The sequence below is a fragment of the Ustilago hordei genome (assembly GCF_900519145.1).
Source record: "Ustilago hordei strain Uho2 genome assembly, contig: UHO2_contig_06, whole genome shotgun sequence".
NCBI lineage: Eukaryota > Fungi > Basidiomycota > Ustilaginomycetes > Ustilaginales > Ustilaginaceae > Ustilago > Ustilago hordei.
Window position 1 is genome coordinate 1,048,187 of NW_024545253.1, and position 21,436 is coordinate 1,069,622.

Here is a 21,436-nt window from a genome sequence, read left to right on the forward strand (position 1 = left end):
CGATGAGTGTCCAAGTACATTCGGAGGGAAGATAAGGTTGCACAAGGATTAACGCCTTGAGATGCTGCTGGCCTAAAGTAGTGTTGCTTGTCAGCTGCGAATACCGTTTATTTGGCAATGACTTTGTCGTACGTTGTGCCCTCTGCAAGTACCACATTGACAAGATTGCGAAACGCAGAAAGCGGACAAAGATACAGGTCAGCCTTCTAGTCTGAGTATGCACATCAAAGCAAGTTTGCGCTGATCGAACTTACTGATAGCGCCGCCAGCTAGACTCCTCCGCACGTTGCTTGCAAATACGGAACGATCTTTTCGCAGGTCTTCGGCTGCCTCTACTCGGATTGAAGCGCAAATTTGGAACACGGTTGGTGCAAAAGGTTGTCAGCTTGTGTCCTTACCGGCGATGCAATAATGGCCAAGATTGATGTGCTTACCCTTATTCAATGGATCATCAGCGTTAGGCTCCAAGAATAGATATTGCAAACCAACCATGACCGAATTGAGGTTCAGCACTGGCTTCCAGTCTTCTCGCAGGATGTTGAGACAGACGTTTCCTTCGAGATCCACGTTCGGGTGGTAGATCTGCACCATAGGGCCACAAGACTAAGATAGTGATTAGCATCGCGTATAAGCAGAGAGATAGGGAGAGAAGGGGAGAGACAGCGTGGGCGCCAACGCACCTTTTGTGTGCACTTGACCTTGGGTGGGTCATGTGGATAGTTGTTGTTGATTGCAAAGGTGAACTTGAACGAGCCGGTCTTGTACATGCCTTGAAGCACAAAAGGAAAGAGCACTAGACGGTCAGCGAACGCGCTGAGAGAGAGAAAAGCAAGCGTTCAAGTGCGGAATGCTTACCCTCATCAGGCTCGATCGTCAGAGTAAAGTTGAGAACGTCTGCTGGATCTGGGAAGTTGGTCTTCATTGTCTTTGGTAGCTCGAGCTCGGTCAAGTCTGCATAAGCGGGATTTCGCCGTCATTGAAAAAGGAGAAGTTTGTTGAGAACATGCTCTGTTGTTGGTCGCGAGCGAAGGTTGATCTGAAGCAGAGACAGAGGGAAGACATACCTTTCTGAACACGCAACTGAGCTGGGGAGGTCTTCGGCTTCTTCTTCTTTGCCGACTCTTCTTCCTTCTTCATACTCCAGATCTGATGTCGGACGTAGCGACGAGACAATAAAAGTGATAAGGTGCTGGGTCGGCTTTGATCCTTTGCACTAACGATTCGCAGTCTGGTGTACAGCCGTGCTTGCTTACCTTGATCATGGCGGGCAGCTCTCAAATAAGGGCCGGTTCGAGTCTATTGCTTTCCGAAAGTATGCGAAGAGATACGATGCTGGTCTATTATGCGTTGTTGCGGCGGGACAGGACCTTGAAGCGTTATGAGGAGTTCTTGGGTTGCTTTACCACTCGAGGAGAACGAGGGATTTGGATCGATCGATGACGGCTTAAAATATCAGAATGCTTCCGATGCTATTCGGATGCTTGTGCAACGTCCGATACTGAGGCTATGTATGCGGGAAGAGATGATGAAGCGTACCAAGGCAAGTGATGGGCTGGAAGGAAGAAGGATAAGCGCTTTAACGCCGAATAGCCGCTGCTGCTGTGCTGAGCTGAGCTTTTCTCAGAAATCGAAATCGGATCCGTCGATCTTTGCTGGAGAAAAACAATTTCAACAGCACAGCGCGAAAATCGAAAAGGTGGAGGTTTCTGGCTTTTATACAGCAACACAACAGAGACCAACACCTCTCAACACCTCTCTCACCTTTCCTATCTACTTCTTCTTCTTCTTCTTCCCGTCTCCATCCCGTCTCCATCTCTGGCCCCATACTCATTCGTTCGCCATCATACCGCCATCACAACCTGTCCTAACCAAAGAGATGCCGAAGCTTCCCACCTCGTCAGCCGACACAGAGAATCATTTCCCACCATCCACCACCTCCTCCACGGATGCCTCACTACCCCTTCCCGCACCACCAAACGACAATCAGCTAAGCATTCTCACTCTCAATATCTGGGGTCTCAACTACATCTCCAAGTCCCGAATACCGCGTATTAAAGCAATCGCTTCCCATCTCGCCTCATCTTCCGCTCCACACTACGATTTCGTCTGCCTACAAGAGATCTGGTACGAATCCAAAGACTGGCGCTTTCTGAAACAGGCTCTCTCCTCTCGATATCCTCATTCCAAATTCTTCTACTCTGGCGCTTTCGGTTCTGGTCTAGCTATCCTCTCCAGATGGCACATTCTTGAGACGAGAACGCATCCATACTCGTTGAATGGGCAGCCGATCCACGTGCAACATGGAGACTGGTTTGTGGGGAAAGCTTGTGGTTGTGTGACGATCAACCATCCGAAGCTTGGGTTGGTGGATGTGTGGAATACGCATTTTGTCGCAGCGGGGGGTGAGGATGGACCGGAGTATAAGAGGGCACATAGGATCACACAGGCGTATGAGTTGGCGACAAATTGTAGGAATAGCGCGAGTAGAGGTAGACATGTGGTTTGCGTGGGAGATTTGAACTCTACGCCTCCTTCGTTGGTCATCGGGCTGCTGAAGAATGTAGGAGGGATGTATGATAGCTTCTTGGACTCGCATCCGGAGTTGCCGGAGCATGCGACCAGTTTGGATGCACAGGGCGGTGGTGCTCGAGTGGGTTCTGCGGTGGCTAGACCGGACCCGCAGAGGGCGATTGAGGAACTGGGTGTCACTTGCGATTCACCTCTCAATTCGTGGACTGCAGGGAAGCCACTGGATGAAAGAGCGACGAGAGGTGCAGGCAAGCGTCTCGACTATATCTTATATCGTGGTCCAGCCGATCTGAGCTTTGCTGAGGAAGCAACAGATCCCAATGCTGCCCTTTCAGCATCGCTCGCCTATTCTGCATCTCACTCTTCACGCGGTCGACTCACTTGCAATTCCTCCGCAGTTGTAGTCACCGATCGCGTTCCAGGTCACGATTGCTCCTTCTCGGATCACTTTGGCGTCGAATCATTCTTCTCGATCCTCGATACTCCCGCTGCGGAGAGTAGCAACAAAAATCGCAAGCTGGATGCAACAACACGTCGAGCCGCACAACACAAAGCGCTGACATCTTCTCTCCACGCGCTTTCAGGAGGCTTCGCTGCAAGCCGTAGCAACCAGATGAGTCATTTCTACGTCTTTGGTGCAACCTTGCTCCTAGCGATAGGTTTGATTGTTGCAAGTATCTTTCAGCCGCTCGGAGGGGTGAATCCTGTGTTTGTACTGTTAGCTGTAGTTGCAGGATGGGGAGGGACGACGATGTTGTATAGTGCTGTGGTGTGGGGCGAATGGGAGAAACGTAAGTTCACAATCGAAAGTGGCCCAGATAAGCAGTTCAGAAGATCGCACACTGACAATTCCCTTTTTCCCATTTTGGCGTTGCGGTGTTACAGGAACCCTTCGCACGGTCATGGAGATGATCGAGTTAGAGATCCATCAAATCCGACCCTCATCTCAAAATACTAATGGATCCCTTGCTGGATATCAGACCGGCCCAAGTGGTGAGGCTGTTCGCGAAGGCACACTCTTCTAACATTTTACAGATATGTGTATACTGTATTGCATAGACTGCATTCTATCTGCGTAACGGGACAGGACATCTAAGCTGTGATGCCAGTACCATCATTGTGTACAGCATGTCTCGGCGTAGCCGGCGTTGTAGCTGTCGGCTGTTGAGAATGAACCCCCGCTGGAATGTTGAGTGGAGGAGGCTCACCCCTCGTTGTCTTACCTAGTATTGGCTGACGACCAATCCTCGCTCCTGCAGGCCGGCTTGTTCTATCGGCTCCTGCGCCACTCGGCGAAGCAATCACGCTGGTAGGTCGTTTAGGCAGGGGTCGAGTGAACGTGTCTATCGCAGCATTCTTCCGGACTACCGCCACTTTGTCCGGTCCAAATCGCAGTCCAACCGGAATCTCACCGTCTACTTCTACCGTAACGACAGGTTGCAAGATAGCTACCTCTGATCGCGGAAAAGCGGGATGACGAATTGTGTCATCTGTCACGCTGGTCCGGTCATATCCCAGACCAATGCCGTTGCTCATACTGATTCGTCGACCGTTGGTCACCGAAGCGGGCGAACGTATCACTGAAGAGGTGCCATTCTTGTCAACTAGCGAGTAGATCGATCCCAGCCCAACCGAGCTTCTTCTGGGCCCACCAGCCATGCTGTGTGGAACATGTGTCTTTGGTCTGTTGAGCGCAGCACTCGAAAAGTCCCACAGAATCATCTTGCAGTCCTCTCCCACCGATGCGAAACGATAGGTTCTGTCGTCCCTCGACCATCTCCAAGGATCCCAGGCCAATGCGGTCACAAAAGAGGTGTGCCCTTGACAACGAGCGACAATCCTGCCTTCTCGTGGTGCCCATACGGTGACCAAGTCATCCTCACCGCCTGTGAGCAGGAATTTGCCATCCGGCGACCAGACGACACAGTTGAAGCCGCCAAAGTAGGACTCAAAGGTGTCCAGCAGACGCTCGGAGTTGAGATCAGCGATGCGCAAGATGCCATCCTCTGCGACGATAGCCACGTGAGAGTAGTCGGGTGAGAAGGCAAAGTCGGTGATTCGTGTTTTGGTGACAGCCCAATGAGAGACAGGATTGAGACGGGACCAAGAAGTTTCCTTGCCTTTGCCTGAAAGACCGTTGCCGTTTGAGTTGGCATTCACGGCGGCAGCGGCTGCTTGCTGGTATTCGGGCGACTGGAGAGAAGCTCCAAAGGGTAAGCCGGATGCGATGGGCACGGAGCCGGGTTTGGTGACGAGCAGAAGCGGCTGGCCATGGGAGGTAGAATCTGCGGTTTGGCGACGCTGAGAGAGGGTGCCAGGTGCAGCGTTGATGTTGGCTGCTTTGGGAAGGTGCGTGGCACTGCCTGAGCTTGTGGAGAGGTTGGTGTCTCGAGCATCAGGATGGTTAGTGGTAGTGGTGGTGGAGCTGGTGAGAGTGCGATGACCAAGCATGGGTCGAGAATCGCTGGTAGTTGCGGCAAGACGCGCAGCTGCAGCTGCATTGGAGCAAGTAGATGCATTGGAAGCGGATGTTATACTTGCCGACATGGCAGCAGACGAAGGCGTACCCGGCGCACCGCCAACAGCGATTTGGAGTGCGGCGCTCGAGGAGGATGCGGTGCTACCAACAAAAGCATACCAGCTGGCGGGTGAAAAGTTTTCCGAGTCTTCGCGCTCTCGGTCGTAGACGAGGATGGTGCCATCTGCGTGTGCTGCCATAATGAGGTTTTCGCTTCCGGGTAGCCATCTGACCTGGGTGACTGCTGAGCTGGTAATGCATCCACCTTTGTTGATACGAGTGTACTTGGAAGCAATGGGATCGAGCCAGACGAGATCACCGGTGACAAAACCAATGACAATGTCGAGTCGGTCATGTGCTCGTGTGAACTGGTTGATGTCGTGAGCCGAGGGCGAGGCAGTGAAAGTGATCCGAGCGAGACTTTCCTTTGTACGACCGTGGGTGTCTGCTAGCCAAAAGAAGGAGCGAGCGTTGGTGAGAAAGGTAAAGTGCTCCGAGTCGGTGCGAGTGGCCAGAATCTTGGCGAGGTCGGGATGGGTGATGATACGGTTGACAAAGCTGCTCGAGGTGTTTTTGAGACTGTTCTTTGGACGTGTTGGTTTGGCAGCGAGCTTGCCCATCGTCTCACCTAGACCTGAGAAGCCCATTGCAGGACCACCGATACCTGCGATACCAGCTGGAGGGCCAGCGCTGCCTGGTGGTAATCCTCCTGTCAAGCTGGAAGCAGGAGGATCGATACCTTGTGAAGCTAGTGGAGCCTCGAGAAGGACGCCAGGCGCGGGGGAGATTGCTGAATCTGCTGAGTTGGGATCCGACAACTTTGTATTCTTGAGGGGATATCGTAAGCTGACTGTCGACACGCGAGGTGTCGGGTAGACCGCTGAAAGGCCAAGCTGTGTGGTGGGAAGGGGATTGAGATGGATCATGGGCTGTGGTGGAGAGGTAAATCTGGATGTACAAACATACATCCCTTCCGGAGCATCAAAGGACTCGGTAGTCATGACAGCAGCGACAGGAGGAGGAGGTTGTTGGGATGACAGCAGCGATGTTCCTGGCGGAAGAGGCCGATAGGTTGTGGCAGGGAAAGCGATCGGATACGCCATCTTGGGACAAGTTGCTGCGATGCTGCTCGAGAATCAACGTTGAGCGGCAGTACGGCTCGGTTGAAGAGACGAAAGGTTCGAGTGCGAGGATCAAGGTGACAATCGTACTGTTTTGCAATGGCGAGCCATGGTGGAGGTGCAAAGGAATGAAAAGCGGGCCGGAGCGTGTGACAGAGTGTCAAGAGGAGAGCGCAAGACGCCGTTGCTTCTTTGTGATGACCGACGAGCTGCGGATCAGCTCCTTATTCGGTTTGGGAGGAGGAGCAACCCACAGAGAGATAGGCAAGCTGCTGTACAAAGGGTTCTAGGTTTAGAAGGCAGCAGTCCCAAGAGAGTGACGTTCAATGAACAGCGGCCTAAAGCCAAGAAAAGCGTTCAAAATCCAAGCAGCTGAGGCTCAGTCTTTGGGCCAGGTAAGAAGCGATAGTTGGAAGCACAGACCATGCAAAGCCTCCCGTCCGTCCTGTTGATCCGTGCATTGCATCCTTTTTCTTTTTTTTTTTTTTTTCTTTTTTCTGTGTTTGATTATTTCGGCGTAACATTGTATGCCATTTGGCAACAGCAAGCCTTACTTTGACTTTGAACAACACGCACACACACGTTACGCCAAACGCACACTTGGCAACTCGGCAGTCGTTGGCATATCCTCTCATTCACAACAATCTCAACATTCGACACCCTTCGTCATCACAACTCAGCACCTGGATTGAATCGCTGGCTCCTTCCCACTGTTCCTTTCGAACAGAGCCTTGCCATCGGTCCTTCGCTCGCTCTTCGATGGCTTGCGAGCAACTCTGGACATCAAGTAGTCGGCACAATGTCCACCGGCACCGATGGGGCCGCTGCTTCTTCGAGTCGTAGCATTGCCGCAGCGCCATCAGCGCCAACGCTTCCTCAGGCGCACCACGTCAGCATCAACACAGCGACAGACGAGACTGCAAGTGCAATGCAATTCGGCAATGGTGTTACAAGTCCAGGTAGCCCAGGTTCGGAGGCCGATTCGACCATCAACAGCACCAGCTTTGCACCTAGCATCCTTGCATCGCATCTTGGTCGCAGCATCTACTCCTCAACAGGTGCGGCCACTTCATCTCTCAGCCTCTCCGGCTCAGGCTTCAACTCGCCCAGCCTGTCCTTGACTGGCTTCAATGCCGTCTCCACCGTGCTCAACAATCCTTCCAAACGCCAACATCCCATCGACCCCAAATCATCTCGTTTTCCAGCAGTGACACCTAATCATGTTCCTGCCGACATACCCAAAGTCAAAAAGGCCGAGCTTGGCTCCTACCTCTCCTCTGTCCGTCCAGAATGGGATCGATTCATGCGCAATCAGAGCATGGGGCGGCAAGGAAAGGCTACCATCGAGCAGCAGCAAAGCAGCTCGTCCACCACAGATCCATCCTACCACTCGCAACCATTGGGCAAGCCGAATCGACGACATTGCCCAACTGCTAGCATCGCCTCGCTCTCTGCCGATTTACAGGCTCTTCCACCACCACAGGCTCCCAAAAGGCTTCCCAATCTCAGTGCAGTTCCACAAGTCTTCTTCTCCGAAGAATTCGACCTTGGCAATCCTTACACCTTTGACCAAGTCACAGAACGCTACAAGGTAGCCTCTGCATCTGCTTCGGAACAGAACGGCAACTCAGCGCCAACCTACGACGTCGCCTTGAACCAGATGCTGCAAGAGAAGCTCAGCTATTACTCGGATGTCATCGAACAACACCTCATCATCGAGATCGGTCAGCAGTCATCTTCCTTCTTCGCTGCTCTTGAGAACCTCAATGACCTCAATGCCGAGGCAGAGAGCTGCTTGCGCAACATCGTCTCGCTCAAATCCGAGTTGGAGACCATTGACGAGAAGCAAGTCAAGAAGGGTCTGCGAGTCATCAGAGAGCAGCAGCATCGCAGGCAGCTGGAACGCAAGCAGTTTGCTGTCCAGAACGTCCGCCAAGTGATTGAGCGCAGAGATCTTGTGCGTCTTCTACTGCAGCAAGGTGAGACAGAAGAGGCGCTCGAACTGCTCAACAAGCTCAGATCAGCGTTGTGGCGCAACGACAACGACCAGGAGCAGGCTTCTCCCCATGTCACCACCACGCCAAAAGCCATATCCGATTTGACATCAACGACCAGCGCGGTTGTCTTTTCAGACCTGCAGTGTCTGTCCAACATACCCGCACAGCTCGAGGACATGGAGCAGACTCTGGCAGGCATGTTGGAGCAGGATCTGATAGCAATACTCAAGCAGGACATCGATGCTCATCTCTCATCCTACCGACAACACGGCGCCGCGTCATCCGCCCCAGACGGTGTTTATTTCAACGAGGCTAAGGATGAACAAGCCAAGCCCGACTCTAACGCACCAAACGCTGCAGCGACTTCGTCTCCTCTCACGCCATCAATACCGCCAGCTTCGCCCTTTGCTCATTCTGCACGCGCCCTCCCGCCCACAGATGCCGAGCTGGCGACCCGCATTGCACCACTCGTCGTCGGCCTTGCCAAGACTGGTGGTATTGAGAAAACCGTTGCCTCCTACCGAGAAGTGGCCATTCAGGCTATCCAGCAAACATGGAGAAACACGCTGTCGGATTCCAGCCCCGAGATGGCCGAGACAGTCAGGTGGCTACTGTCTCAAGACCACACAAGATACGATGACCACGACAACCTCCCCGCACCTGCCGCGCGGATCCGAGATCTGGAGCATGCTCGCTTCCTCGAGGTTGGACGAGAGCTCTTCGAGATCCTCATTGAATGTCTCAAGGCCGTCGATGCCCAGTGCAAGCTGGTGCCTCATATCTTGGACCAGCTCAACAGTTCCGACAACTCCAGCGCTACCTCAGCGGCACCGGAAAGCGATAACGACAGCACTGTTGCAACGAATGGCAATGCAACATCCTTTTCGGCAGCACTACCAGCGCCTCCCACCATGCCTCAAGGCGTACCCACCAATCTGCCAGCCAAGTTGTCAGAGGTCCTCGTCGCTTCGGCAGAACAGGCGCACACCCTCTGTGCACGTCTGCTGGCTTTGCGTGCCACTACACACGCTACTCTCGAGTTGCCGCCTTTTCTCGTCGTCTTCCAGCTCTGCTGGAGCTTCGTCTTGTCGTCAGAGCAGCTGTGCCGAAAGATGATTGTTGGCCTTCGAGGCATCGTGCTCAGCCAGGCCAAGGCTTTCCTCGCCAATTTCCACCGCCGGCGCATCGAGCGTGCAGCCAAAGCAGTCGAAGAAGAGACATGGGCTCAGGCCGAGGTTGGCGCTGACATTCAGGCACAGATTCGCCAGATTGTTAGCAGTGCCGTAGAAGACCCGGCCGACTTTGTTGTCACTGGCGGCGAACCACGGAAGAATATCGGCAACAGCAAGGAGCCAGAGTCGGCACAACCAAACGAGAAGGATTCTACTGCGGACACACGCATGGCAAAGACGCTCGACATCGAGGACCGCCAGTACTTTGTCGTCGACGCAAGTCTGGACGTGCTGTCACTGCTCGTGGACTATCTCAAGGTCATCATCAACCTGCCACTCCTCACCACCGAAGCCATGGCTCGAGTGGTCGAGTTCCTTAAGCAATTCAACTCGCGCACCTGTCAAGTCGTTCTAGGTGCCGGAGCCATGCGATCGGCCGGTCTCAAGAACATCACTGCCAAACACTTGGCGCTCGCATCACAGTCTCTGTCGATCATCATCTCGCTCATTCCTTACATTCGCGAAACGGTGCGTCGTCATCTGTCACCCAAGCAAGCCGTCCTGCTCACCGAGTTTGACAAGTTGCGTCGCGACTTCCAGGAGCATCAGTACGAGATTCATTCCAAGCTTGTCGCTATCATGTCGGATCGTCTCACCGTCCACTGTCGCACGCTCAGCGCCATCGACTGGAACGCCGAAAAGCCTTCCAGTGAGGCTCATGAGGGAGACGAGGCAAAGGAGACCGAGCCGAACAAGTACGCTGCCGACCTGGTCAAAGAGACTGCCACTTTGCACAAGGTCCTCAGCAAGTACCTTGAAGCTGTTGTAGTCGAGCATGTCATTGGACAGGTGCTTCGAGCCATCGATGCACGCCTGGCACAGGAGTTTGAAAAGGTACCCATACAGAGCCAAGTAGCTCTTGACCAAATGCAGACTGATGTCCGCTACCTTGGCATCAAGCTTTCGACCTTGAAGCATGTTGAGTGGAAAGATGAGGCGCTGCAGCACGTTCTCAGCACTAAGTCAGTGGCGCCACCACCGCCAACCGTCAACATGACGACATCCGGTGCATCCTCGACACCCAACAATGAGGCGGCACCTGGCTCGCCTGCGGTCGACAAGCCATCCACTTTGCAGTTCGGACCCGTTACGTACAAGCCTCGCATTCCCAACATCTTTGCTCGTCGCCAGCAGCAGCAGCAGCAACAACAACATAGCCAGTCGATCAGCCCTCGAGTCTCAACTGATGTTCAGGGCTCATCAACACCTTCCGAGACACAGCGTTCAGTGGACACCACACCGCGCACCAGCATTCAACTTCCGCAGCAGCCAATTTCTTCGCAAGGCGCAGAGGGTGAGCTGCCGAAGCCGCCTGACACTCCAGGTCCTGAGCCTCCTGCCAAGCCGTCCGCTGCAGGGGCCAGGAGTCTCGAGGAAGAAGCGAACGACGTCCCACCGACGCCTCCTTCAAAGAATCAGGATGTGGAGGCTGCGTCTATTGTCAAGGACAAGGAGGTGGAAGAAGAAGATCTCGTTGCACCAGTGGTACCTGCGCCAAAAGCCGTGGCAAGAGTGCTCGCTGAAGGCAGGCGACCGTCGACAGACTTGTCCGATCAAGGCACTACCAACGATGCTGCTGCTGCTTTTGCACCATTCCCCTTCGTGGCAGAGACCGCTGCTGAGGTCAGTCAGTCGAGCAAGGAAGACAAGCAAGCTCAAGAAGATGCTCCAACTGTTACACACTCAGAGGACATGGGAGTTGCATCTGATCAAAAAGCCGCCACTGAGGCACCGCAGGTTGAGAAGTCCATAACAGACACGGTGGACGCAAGTGCAGCGAGAGCTACCAATACTGCTGTTACAGGGGCATTGCCTCAGCTCTCAACGCCCACCAAGAATGCTTGTCCCGCGGATGCGTCGAGCAACCAGCAAGCAGTCACTGGCACTCCAGGCGAAGCTTCTCCCGCACGCAGCGGTGCCTCGACGCCCGCGACAGCAACACCTTCAGGCACCCCGACTAAGCCCGGAAGGATGTCTCTGAAGGAGCGACTCGCAGAAGCAGCAAGAAAGAGAGCACAGGCATCCGCTCCTGCTCGTCCAAGCAGTCAAGTCGAGGCCCCTGCCGCAGCCCCCCCTGCTGCACCTTTAGAGTCCACCGCGGCGGCATTAGCGTCTGCTGCGGCTGAACAACCAGCGCCAGAGGAGGAGGAGGAGTCAGTCAAGACGCCCACCGCTGCTGAAGCTGTGTCAAAGGCCGCTGCGCCTGAGGCTGCATCCGAAATGTCAACCACGAAAGCAGAAGAAGATGTCAAGCAAGCGCCTGTTGAGGCAGAAGCTGAAGCAGCGAAGAAAGAGCCCGAGGAGCCTAGACAGGCTGCTTCTCAGGCCGTCGAGCAAGAGCAGCCATCACAACCGGCAGAGTCGACCACGCCAGCGGACGCCACCGACGCAACTTCTGAAAGCAAGGAGACCCACAGCGAAAAGGTCGCTACAGACCCTGTAGCCGCTAAAGCATCGGCTGAGATCGAAACAAAGGAGAGTGCAGATGCAGATGGTGATCAGGACGACGAAGGCAATGATGCGGTTGCCAACGAAGGCACCAACGACTCTGCTGTTGGCAGCACGCCAGGCACGCCAGGCGCTGGCAGCAAGAAGAATAAAAAGAAAAAGAAGAAGGGCAAGAAGAAGTAGTAGTATGCCTTACCACACGGAAGGAATAGAAGAACACAACTGTCACCACTCCACAGGGAACATCCGTCTGTCACTCTTTCTTCGCTCTTAACCAATGTAAACCACAGCCGAATCTACACAGTGATGATGTGATAGCGAGCAGCCATGATTGCGGAAAAGTGTATGTACACGAATTGGGTAAGGAAAATCGGGATGGGAATGTGAGAGATAGATGCCGTAGCATAAACTCTAACAGTCAAAAGGAGGAAAGGAGAAGAGCGCTAGATTTCGTTCATGATGAAATTCAGTCTCCGCGTTTGCAGCAGCAGCAGCAGCAGCAGCACCGCCTGTTGCTACCGCTGTGAATGCGCGCAGCACAGCTTTCCTGCATGATCCAAAAAGAAGACACACAAACAGTGCACGTCCATACAGTGCTAGGTTAGCTCTCGTCATTCGACATACCATCTCGCTACGCCATTTTAGGCCGTCTCACCATCAAGCAGAAAAGTCGCTGCAGACGGTTGCAAGGGTCCTCTGCGCTTTTGCCGATCAAACGGTCCCTCGGTTTTGGCTTGACAAGCGAGCCCTCCTCCGTCTTACAACGAAGCGGTGACGCTGTGCTATTCTGCTCGCTTCCTCGACTAGCATCCATCCTCCTTCCTCTTCCGTCTCGTTCTAGGCCCCTTTTCACCCAAGGCTTCTCTGTCACCATGTCGTCTTCGTATCCATTCCAGAGTCCACAAGCGCAAGTCTCTTCCTCCTTGCCTCCTCACCACGATCCATACGCCAACGATCCATACTCTTCTTCTCATCCGCAGCAGCACTACGCCCCATATTCTGGTCAAGCAGATGACGACGACGGAGCCGACTACGCACAACGTACCGGCTATCCCTACCAACACAACAATAACAACAACAACTACTACCGCGAGGATCTAGGCGATAGCTACGACTCGAACCCTTCGCGTGGCATCAACCAACCAGGTCGAACAGACGAGTATAACAACGCCGGTGTTATCAGCGGGAACAGTCCTTACCACGACAGTGCCAACATGACTTCAGAAAAAGCTGGCTACGATGATGCGTATGCTGCCAAAAGGGCAAGCGGCAACAGCATCTGGACGAAAGATGACAAGCGTGCGTTTGCATCACGGAGTGCTCCTGCCAAGATCTGCCGTTTCCTGATCGGTAACCTCATCCTCGCCATCATCATCATCGTTTCGATCATCTGCCTGATTGTGATGTTCCTTCGTCCTCCCAACGTGGCCATCTCGGGTGTTAGTGTCCCCAACCAAAACGCCGTCACCTACCAAAACGGCGCATTCGCATTCAACGTCAGTGTCGACATCTCGGTCAGCAACCCTAACTCGATCTCGGCTAGCATCAAGAAACTCAAAGCTACAGCGTACGATGCTCAAGATCAGTCCACAGCACTCGGTAATGGCTTGATCGAAAACCAAAAGATTCAACCCAACGCCAACACCACTGTGGTCTTCCCCTTCCAGATCCGATACGATCAGAGCGAGGATCCGGATTTCAGTATCATTCGCAACATTGCCACTGATTGCGGGCTGAACTTGTTCGGCGGATCGGGTGGTGGAAGTGGGAACTTGGGCTTTGTGTTCAAGATCGAAGTGGATGTGGATGTGTTGAGTATCACAGTGCCGGCGAACTTTAAAAAGAGTGTATCCTTCCCGTGTCCGTTGAGCGGGTCGAGTTTGCAAGGTATTCTCAGTGGATTGGGTAGTGCGTTGGGTGGCGTTGGTAAAAGGGCGATCTTGGCTAAGAAGGATGAGCATGGGGACGGGCTCGCAGAGACGTTGATCAAAAGACAGATGGTAAAGGCGAACGCACTTGATCTTGACAAAATTTCGCAAGAGATGAGCCCGGGCGAGTTTGCAGCAACGGTTGCAAACGGCTTGGTGAGCAAGTACTCGCCGCTTTCGCCGACGCAGGATCATCATGATGCGCTCTGAGGCGAAACTCATCCTGACCATTTCGTCTGAGGTGGAGCCAAGACGCTTGGACGTCGCGCTCCTTCAATGTCCTTTGTACTCTTCACTCTCATTCTGTATTGTTTCGCTCGCAATGCTATTTCTGCATGGACATTCATCCACTTCTCATCCTCGTTGTATGTGTGATCGTTGGTAGCCACAACTGTGACATTGCTATATCTCTGATGTCACGAAACAATGCTGACCGACACGGCATAGCATTGCTTCGGTGCGTTGTGTTCAATCGGGCAAGCCAAGCTCACTTGCTCCCCTGCTAAGGTCGGGCGAGTCGATCGCACGAGTCTCTGCAGCGGCCGAACTCGTGGGAAGATCTGACTCGTTTGTTGTTGTGTTGTGCTGTATAATTAGGATGTATTGCAGTGTGTTGTTGTGTGCTGCCTGCGTGATGTGTGACAAGGACAAGAACATCAGGCCCAACGATCTCATGGCAGAATGGCGCAAAATTTGGCCAGACGTTCTAACCCAACTTGTGTGAGAGAAGGCAACACATGGCTAGCGTCGCTATATATCGTGTCCCTCTGGACGTGACTCTTTCAGACAACAGAAACTTGACTGAGTCCTGGCCAGCTTCGGAAGGTGCATCACGTGATCGTAAAAATTTGCGTACGCGTCTGGGCTGGACTCAACAATCGAATTCTTCCGCCCTCCGCTCCGCTCTTCACAACATCAATCCGCTCTCCGCTCCTCTCCTCACTACCATCATCTTCTCCAGAGCCAGGCGTATGATTAACAGCCTGGTCCATAGTTTTTCGCCCTCCCTGTACACCCTCCCTTGCCGCTCGTTTCTGCGCTCGACCGGCCCCCTCTTCCGGCTGGCTGGGGAGCCTGCTTGTCGAGCTTCGAGGACCTCACGGCTCTTTGCCTGCAATCCACCTAGTTTTTGACAAAGGTACCGATCCAACATGATAATGAGAGGTGACGCAAGCCGATGGTGGAGGGATCGGGACAGGTCGATCTGATCAGAGATTCAGGAGGACCAATCTGACAAGAGATCGGGTGCAACGCATTCCCGCCCGTTGTCATGGTAGATCATTAGCTAGGGGTACTCCCACCTTTGGGAAGTGCCACACAGATGTATATATACAAAACAGAGAGCACTAGGCTCTCGCCACATTCCTTCAGTCAATCGAGTATACATGTTTCTGCCCTAAAGTAGTAGTGACATCGTACTTGGACTCTCCCCGATCTCCGGATATCGGGACCAAAACTTCTTTACTTATATCAGTTTTGACGTGTTATTTATAGTCAGTTTTTAGTTACGTGCGAGTGAGTCCAGACGGGATCTGCGAAAATGCCATGTGAGACGCAAGAAACACAGGCACAGCGCAACGCTTGCTTCTTGACAATCACCTTTTCCAAGATTGCTCTCTCGACACATCTGCATTCTTCACCACAACAAAGGTATTTGCAGTCAAGTCGCTGGCAGTCTCGAACGGCAGGCTGAGTTTGATTGCCCGTCACGTCACCCTCGTTTGGTCTCGGATTCTATCATCTCTCTTTACCTTCACCAACCGGCTTTGCGACACTTTTCTCGGCACCCATCTTCCCGTCAATGCTGGATACGATATCGTAAAGCTTCCTATCCCTCCCTCTAGGCTTCTTCCACAAGGCTCGCTCCAGGTGTTTCTTGGTCTGGTTGCGCTCAAAGCCACATCCAACACCTTTTTTTTCCCTCTCGTCACCACCCTGCTATTTATCGCAGCTGGCAAGTATGAAGGCCACTAAGCTTTCAAGCTCACTCTCTCTGCTGCTCAGTGGCATTCTAGCAGTCGCTTCGGCGCAGCCTCAGGTCTACAGCAACGCTTCTCTTGCTCTTCCGAGCTGCTCCGATGCCGACGCTGCTAGTCTTCCACACTTGCAAAGGCGGTCTACCGACCAACCATGGGCCCATCAGAAACGCACCATTCCACTGCCAGCCAAGCGATCGTATGACACACATCACTACTATGTCGTCGAGCTGCATTCGCGTGCTGCCAAAGATGTCGACCCACGCGACGTGGCCGACTCGCTAGGCGCCGAGTTTGTTGAAAGAGCCGGCGAGCTGCCGAATCACTGGCTCATTCGTTTGGAGAAGCCGATCCCAGAGCTCACCGAGTCTTTCGAGAAGCGTGATGATGCCTCCTCCTCCTCCATCGCACGACCCGATGTTCCAGAGCACCAAGATTCAATCCTGAAACGATGGAACCATATCCGTCGCTCAGCTCGTGAATCCGGCTTCACCACAAAGCACAGCCTCTCGAAACGCCAACACGCTGCTGCACTCTCAATAAAGGCCGTCGAACGTCAAGAAGTCAGGCGACGACACAAGCGCAACGTCATCTACGATCCAGAAGAGATGCCACATCTCTATCCCGAACGACGCGATCCCCTCCCTTCACCCGACGGCTGGCCATTTCGTGTGAGGGATCCTTCACCTCGACCACCCATTATCCCCACAGCCAAGACGGTCGAAATGATGGCCAAGTTCAACATCAAAGATCCCATCTTCGGCGATCAATGGCATCTAGCGAACAACCGTAAGCTCGGCCACGATCTCAACGTCACAGGTGTATGGGATCAAGGCGTATTGGGTAGAGACATCACCGTCTGTCTTATCGATGATGGACTCGATATGCACAGTCCGGATCTCAAAGAAAACTTCTTTGCACCTGGTAGTTACGATTTTAACTCCCACACTGAGCTTCCGGAGCCACGCGAGAGTGATGACCAGCACGGAACGCGATGTGCTGGTGAGATCGCTGCGGTCAAGAACGACGTTTGCGGTCTTGGTGTTGCGTATCAAGCCAAAGTGTCGGGTGTACGTATCCTGTCCGGGCCGATCTCGGATGTGGATGAAGCAGCGGCGTTGAACTATGCCTATCAGGACAACGATATTTATAGTTGTAGCTGGGGTCCTCCTGATGACGGACGTAGTATGGATGCGCCCAAGGGTCTCATTGCGAAAGCCATGCTGAACGGTATTCAGAACGGCCGTGATGGAAAGGGTAGCATCTTTGTCTTTGCTGGTGGTAACGGTGGTGCTTCCGACGACCAGTGCAACTTTGATGGATACACCAACTCGATCTACTCGATGACGATTGCCGCTGTTGATAGGGAGGGTCAGCATCCTTGGTATTCAGAGATGTGTTCGGCTATCATTGCGACGAGTTGGAGTTCTGGTAGTGGAGATCACATCCATACTACGGATGTGGCGTGGAATGGGGCGAATAGGTGTACTGCTTCTCATGGAGGGACTAGTGCAGCTGCGCCTTTGGCGGCGGGTGTGATTGCGTTGGGCTTGAGTTTGAGGCCTGAATTGACGTGGCGTGATGTACAGCATATTGCGGTGCGCAGTGCGGTCAAGTTCAACCCCGAAGATCCGGATTGGCAGCAGACTCAGGCTGGAAGGCATTTCAACCACAAGTACGGATACGGTTTGATTGATGCTTATCAGTTTGTGGAGGAGACCAAGCGACACAAGTTGGTCAACCCACAGGCTTGGTACGAGTCGCCGAACATTACCTTGCTTGCGACGGAAACGTTGATCACCGAATCTGGAACCGAGTCAACGTTGACCATCACCGAAGAGGATCTCAAGAAAGCCAACTTGGCTGCGCTCGAACATGTTACGGTCCGTGTCTGGATCACGCATCAACGACGTGGCGATGTCAATGTCGAGCTTGTCTCTCCTCATGGTACTAAGTCGGCGCTGGCTCGATCTCGTCGTTACGATGACGCAATGACCGGATTCACAGGTTGGTCGTTTATGACTCTAAAGCATTGGGACGAGTCTCCCGTGGGTACTTGGAAGTTGCGCGTTTTCGACCCTGCTCATCCGAACAAAGTCGGCAATCTCTACGCTTGGAGTATGTCGTTATGGGGAGCATCGATCGATCCTACCAAAGCTGTGCCTTGGGACTTCCCCGAGAACTCGATCGAGTATCACGAAACTCTTGCAGCCGCTCCCGAAACAACCATCATCAAGCTACCCCCCTCTTACACTTCTTCGGCGAAACTCAAGAAGCCTACCGACCATCTTCCCGACGATCACGGTTCAGCTGAGGGAGAGAACCACATCGACTTCACTAACCACGGCACTAACGCGCCGGTCACGGTGCAGCCCGAAGCAGACACAGGGTATATTTCCGGTCTGAAGAAGAACAGCACTTGGGTAGTAATTGCGGGAGGCTTGGTGGTGATTTTTGCTGGAAGTTTGGCGGCGTTCTTTGTTATGAGGAAGCGAAAGATGCGCGGATCTGGTAGTGGTGGTGCGGGTGGCAGGGGTGATGGCGGATATGAGTCTTTGCCAGGGGATGAAGAGGTGGCGATGGGATCGTTGGATGATGCAGCTCGTCGTGGTGGAGGAAGGCGAGAGAAGGCGAGAAGGACAAAAGAGTTGTATGATGCTTTTGCTGAGGGTTCTGATGAAGAAGATGATCCGATCGAGGATGGAGATAAGGTGGAGGGTAGGGGGTTGCTAGGACGTGGTAGAGGTGGTGGTGGTGGAACTGATGAGCCTTATCGGGATGATGTCGATGATGATGAAGATGGAGATCAAAGGTTTGCGCTGCACGATGGCGAGGCTGATGAAGAAGACGAGGGGGATAACAGTGGTGCGGGTATAGAGGAAAAGAGTAAGACTGCTGCAATTGTTGATATTGATGAAGAGACTGAGAGGCAGTCCGGAGGTTCAGGATCTGGTTCGGGAGGCGATGGAAGTTGGCAAGATGCTGCAGAAGGTCGTGAACTCATTGCTGGGTTGAGTGGACAGCAGCCGCAAAAGTAGCAGTGTCGTTCCTTTTTGGAGTATCATGGTTATCTTATCTCATTGAAACAATTGTTATCTTGCATTCAAAGCATTTCTTGCTGCTCAACTGGCTATGTGTCTGCGAAAGACAGTCAGCATCTGTGGTGTTGTGAGGATGAAAAAGAGACCGAGTGTGGATCGGGAGGGCCCAAGATATCGGAAGAGGAGTGGAGATCGGCGATGGTCCGATCTGTGCAATCTTGCTAAGCAACTCTGTCAGCAGGGGCTCTTGCATCTAGGATCGATCTTTGGTTCAGGAGTCCATCAATATCAGATCTACCCAAAGGGGCAGAGCCCGTTGAGGTGAAATTGCCCGACGGAGAGCACGTCTTGTTGAAAGTAGACAATCCAACATGGTAATGTAAGCAGACATAAGGCGATATGAGAGAGATCGGGCGAAGCAGATCTGATCGGAGATTAGACAGAGACGATCACGCCAGGGATCGGATGCAACCTGGTCCTGCTCGTTGCCAGACATCGTCATTAAGTAGATAGCACCCACACTCGGTATCAGCCTCAGAGGTGTATATAAATTTAGCTCGAGAACACTAGGTTCTCGCCATGTTCACTTAGTCAATTGAGTATACATGTTTCTGTCTAAACCAGGAGTGACATCGTGTCAGGGGTCTCGCACCTGAAACCCAGGTCGGTCTGTCGAGATACTTGGTGACTATCAAACTGTGTGACAGCTATTGTCTCAGTATCAGTGACTATCAAGTTGTGCAGTGACAACAGGTGGCATTAATTGTATATACTATTGTAGGTTTCGGCTGACCTCTGTGGACACTCTGTTCAGGGGTAGCTCGGCATGATCAATATCAATGCTTCGGTTATGATGACACCAAGGTCTGGTGTGAGTGTTGATGATGATGAGGTTGATGATGTTGGTGATAAGGTTGGTGAGTGTTGATGATAATGAGGTTGATGGTGTTGGTGATAAGGTTGGTGGCGTCAACACGAGTGTCCAGTGTGTTGACTTGATGCTTGAAGTGATCCCCGGACCGCAGTGGACTACTGCCTTTGGTTCTATCTATATCCAGACCACTAACTTGCTATGGGGCACCTACAGACATCAGGTAGTGGTGATACAACACACACACTACAATGAGGAGCAACCTTGATAGATTGCTGCTATGCTGACTGTAACTAATGAGTACTTGTGTTTCTAAAGTATTGACTAGTTGTATGGTGAGTAGAGTGGATGAGGATCCACTCGACCTATGATGATGAGAAAGCATGGTTATATACCTCTTCACAGCATCGCCAGCAATGCTGCTCCTGCTCTCTCTCCAGAGAGTACCTTCTTCATCGAGTACTGCTCAGGGGCCTCTCCTGCTTGGCACCCCTGTGCCTCTTGAGCTGTGTTGACTCCTTCGACACTGCTCCTCCTCCTCATGACCTGGTGTCGACTCCTTCGACACTGCTCCTTCTCCTTTGATCAGTGACAGTTCCTTTGGCTCTTGTCTCTCAAGCCCCTGAGTGGTAACCATCTGCATGCTCCTTGAGCTTGGTCCTCTTTGTGGCTGTGCCTGCTCCTTGAGCTTGGTCCTCCTCGTGGCTGTGCTTGGCCCTCCTTTGCATGTGAGTCCATAGGTGTCCATGGTCTCCATGGAGACTGCACTACGACCATGCTCTCTACTGATCTCGACTAGATCTTCGATACCTGTGCTCCTTCCATATGAACCTGTGACCCTCCTGCTTCCTGAGCATTTAGGCCCATGACACATCGTACTTAGACTCTCCCCGATCGCCAGTATCGGGACCAAAATGTCTTCACTTTTCAACATGTCTTTCATGTGATGTAGTTTAGTTGAAGATGCGTCGGCAACTCAAGCAAGATGCATGTGTCACAGCCGAGACACCAAGGCACAGGAGGCTTACTTAAGCGAGAAGCACAATGAGGCACATGATTGTTGTCATGGCGACAGCTCAGTGGCACTCAGTATCATAGCAACATAGGAGTACAAATGAAGTGACATGTCCCATCTCAGATAGGACTAGAGCAGTGAATGGAGTATATATATGTGTTTGTCATTTAGGTTCACACTATGAAAACTAAGCATTACATAGAACATACAGCTGTTGTAAAGGGAGTCTGATTGTGACCCCAATAATGCCATGTATTAATTGTTATCTTCAATTGATTAAGAGTCTGAAGAAGCTATCACCGAGCCAACCAAAACTCATTGACAACAATGGTAGAAGACACTGAAATAAGGATCAAAGGAAGCAGAAAAGGCAAGAACACCCAGGTTTGGGTAGACAACGATGCCACAAACGAGAATGAGCCAGAGGTCATTGACAATGAAGCCAATGAAGACACTGATTCCAACTCCAACTTCAATGATGGTGACAAGTGATATAACTTTCGCACCCTAGCAAAACTCCTCAAACCTGTGCCAAAGCTCACATCACACAGCTATTATAGCTGGAGCACTCACATGAAATCTTTCCTCTGATCCATGCCCCATGCGATGAAACATCTTGAGGGAATGTATGACAAGAAGCACCCGAAATGGAGCCACTCCCTCAATGATGCTTTAATTAATGCCCTGTGTGGAACAATCAACACTACTGGAGAACACAATGTAAATTACCTCATTCTAGATGTAATCAAAGAGTACCTTA

At 52.5% G+C, this 21,436-nt stretch overlaps 6 protein-coding genes across 6 annotated transcripts; 4 read left to right on the plus strand and 2 right to left on the minus strand.

Moving 5' to 3' along the window:
* Positions 1–107: 107 nt before the first annotated feature.
* Positions 108–1,262, minus strand: UHO2_03784 (putative Ubiquitin-conjugating enzyme E2; the record flags this gene model as incomplete). The annotated part of the gene is made up of 7 exons (XM_041554390.1): positions 108–142; positions 255–332; positions 435–582; positions 681–769; positions 856–951; positions 1,065–1,146; positions 1,254–1,262. 7 exons carry the CDS (start codon positions 1,260–1,262, stop codon positions 108–110), a joined length of 537 nt encoding a protein of 178 aa, XP_041410324.1.
* A 614-nt stretch (positions 1,263–1,876) lies between these two features.
* UHO2_03785 (uncharacterized protein) lies at positions 1,877–3,554 on the plus strand (the record flags this gene model as incomplete). The annotated part of the gene is made up of 2 exons (XM_041554391.1): positions 1,877–3,320; positions 3,415–3,554. 2 exons carry the CDS (start codon positions 1,877–1,879, stop codon positions 3,552–3,554), a joined length of 1,584 nt encoding a protein of 527 aa, XP_041410325.1.
* Positions 3,555–3,621: 67 nt separating this feature from the next.
* Positions 3,622–6,150, minus strand: UHO2_03786 (uncharacterized protein; the record flags this gene model as incomplete). Its single annotated transcript, XM_041554392.1, has 1 exon — positions 3,622–6,150. One exon carries the CDS (start codon positions 6,148–6,150, stop codon positions 3,622–3,624), a length of 2,529 nt encoding a protein of 842 aa, XP_041410326.1.
* An 817-nt stretch (positions 6,151–6,967) lies between these two features.
* Positions 6,968–12,028, plus strand: UHO2_03787 (uncharacterized protein; the record flags this gene model as incomplete). The annotated part of the gene is made up of 1 exon (XM_041554393.1): positions 6,968–12,028. The coding sequence occupies one exon, from the start codon at positions 6,968–6,970 to the stop codon at positions 12,026–12,028; it is 5,061 nt and encodes a 1,686-aa protein (XP_041410327.1).
* A 689-nt stretch (positions 12,029–12,717) lies between these two features.
* Positions 12,718–13,983, plus strand: UHO2_03788 (uncharacterized protein; the record flags this gene model as incomplete). The annotated part of the gene is made up of 1 exon (XM_041554394.1): positions 12,718–13,983. One exon carries the CDS (start codon positions 12,718–12,720, stop codon positions 13,981–13,983), a length of 1,266 nt encoding a protein of 421 aa, XP_041410328.1.
* A 1,750-nt stretch (positions 13,984–15,733) lies between these two features.
* On the plus strand, positions 15,734–18,787 carry UHO2_03789 (putative KEX2 - endoproteinase of late golgi compartment; the record flags this gene model as incomplete). The annotated part of the gene is made up of 1 exon (XM_041554395.1): positions 15,734–18,787. One exon carries the CDS (start codon positions 15,734–15,736, stop codon positions 18,785–18,787), a length of 3,054 nt encoding a protein of 1,017 aa, XP_041410329.1.
* Positions 18,788–21,436: the final 2,649 nt, after the last annotated feature.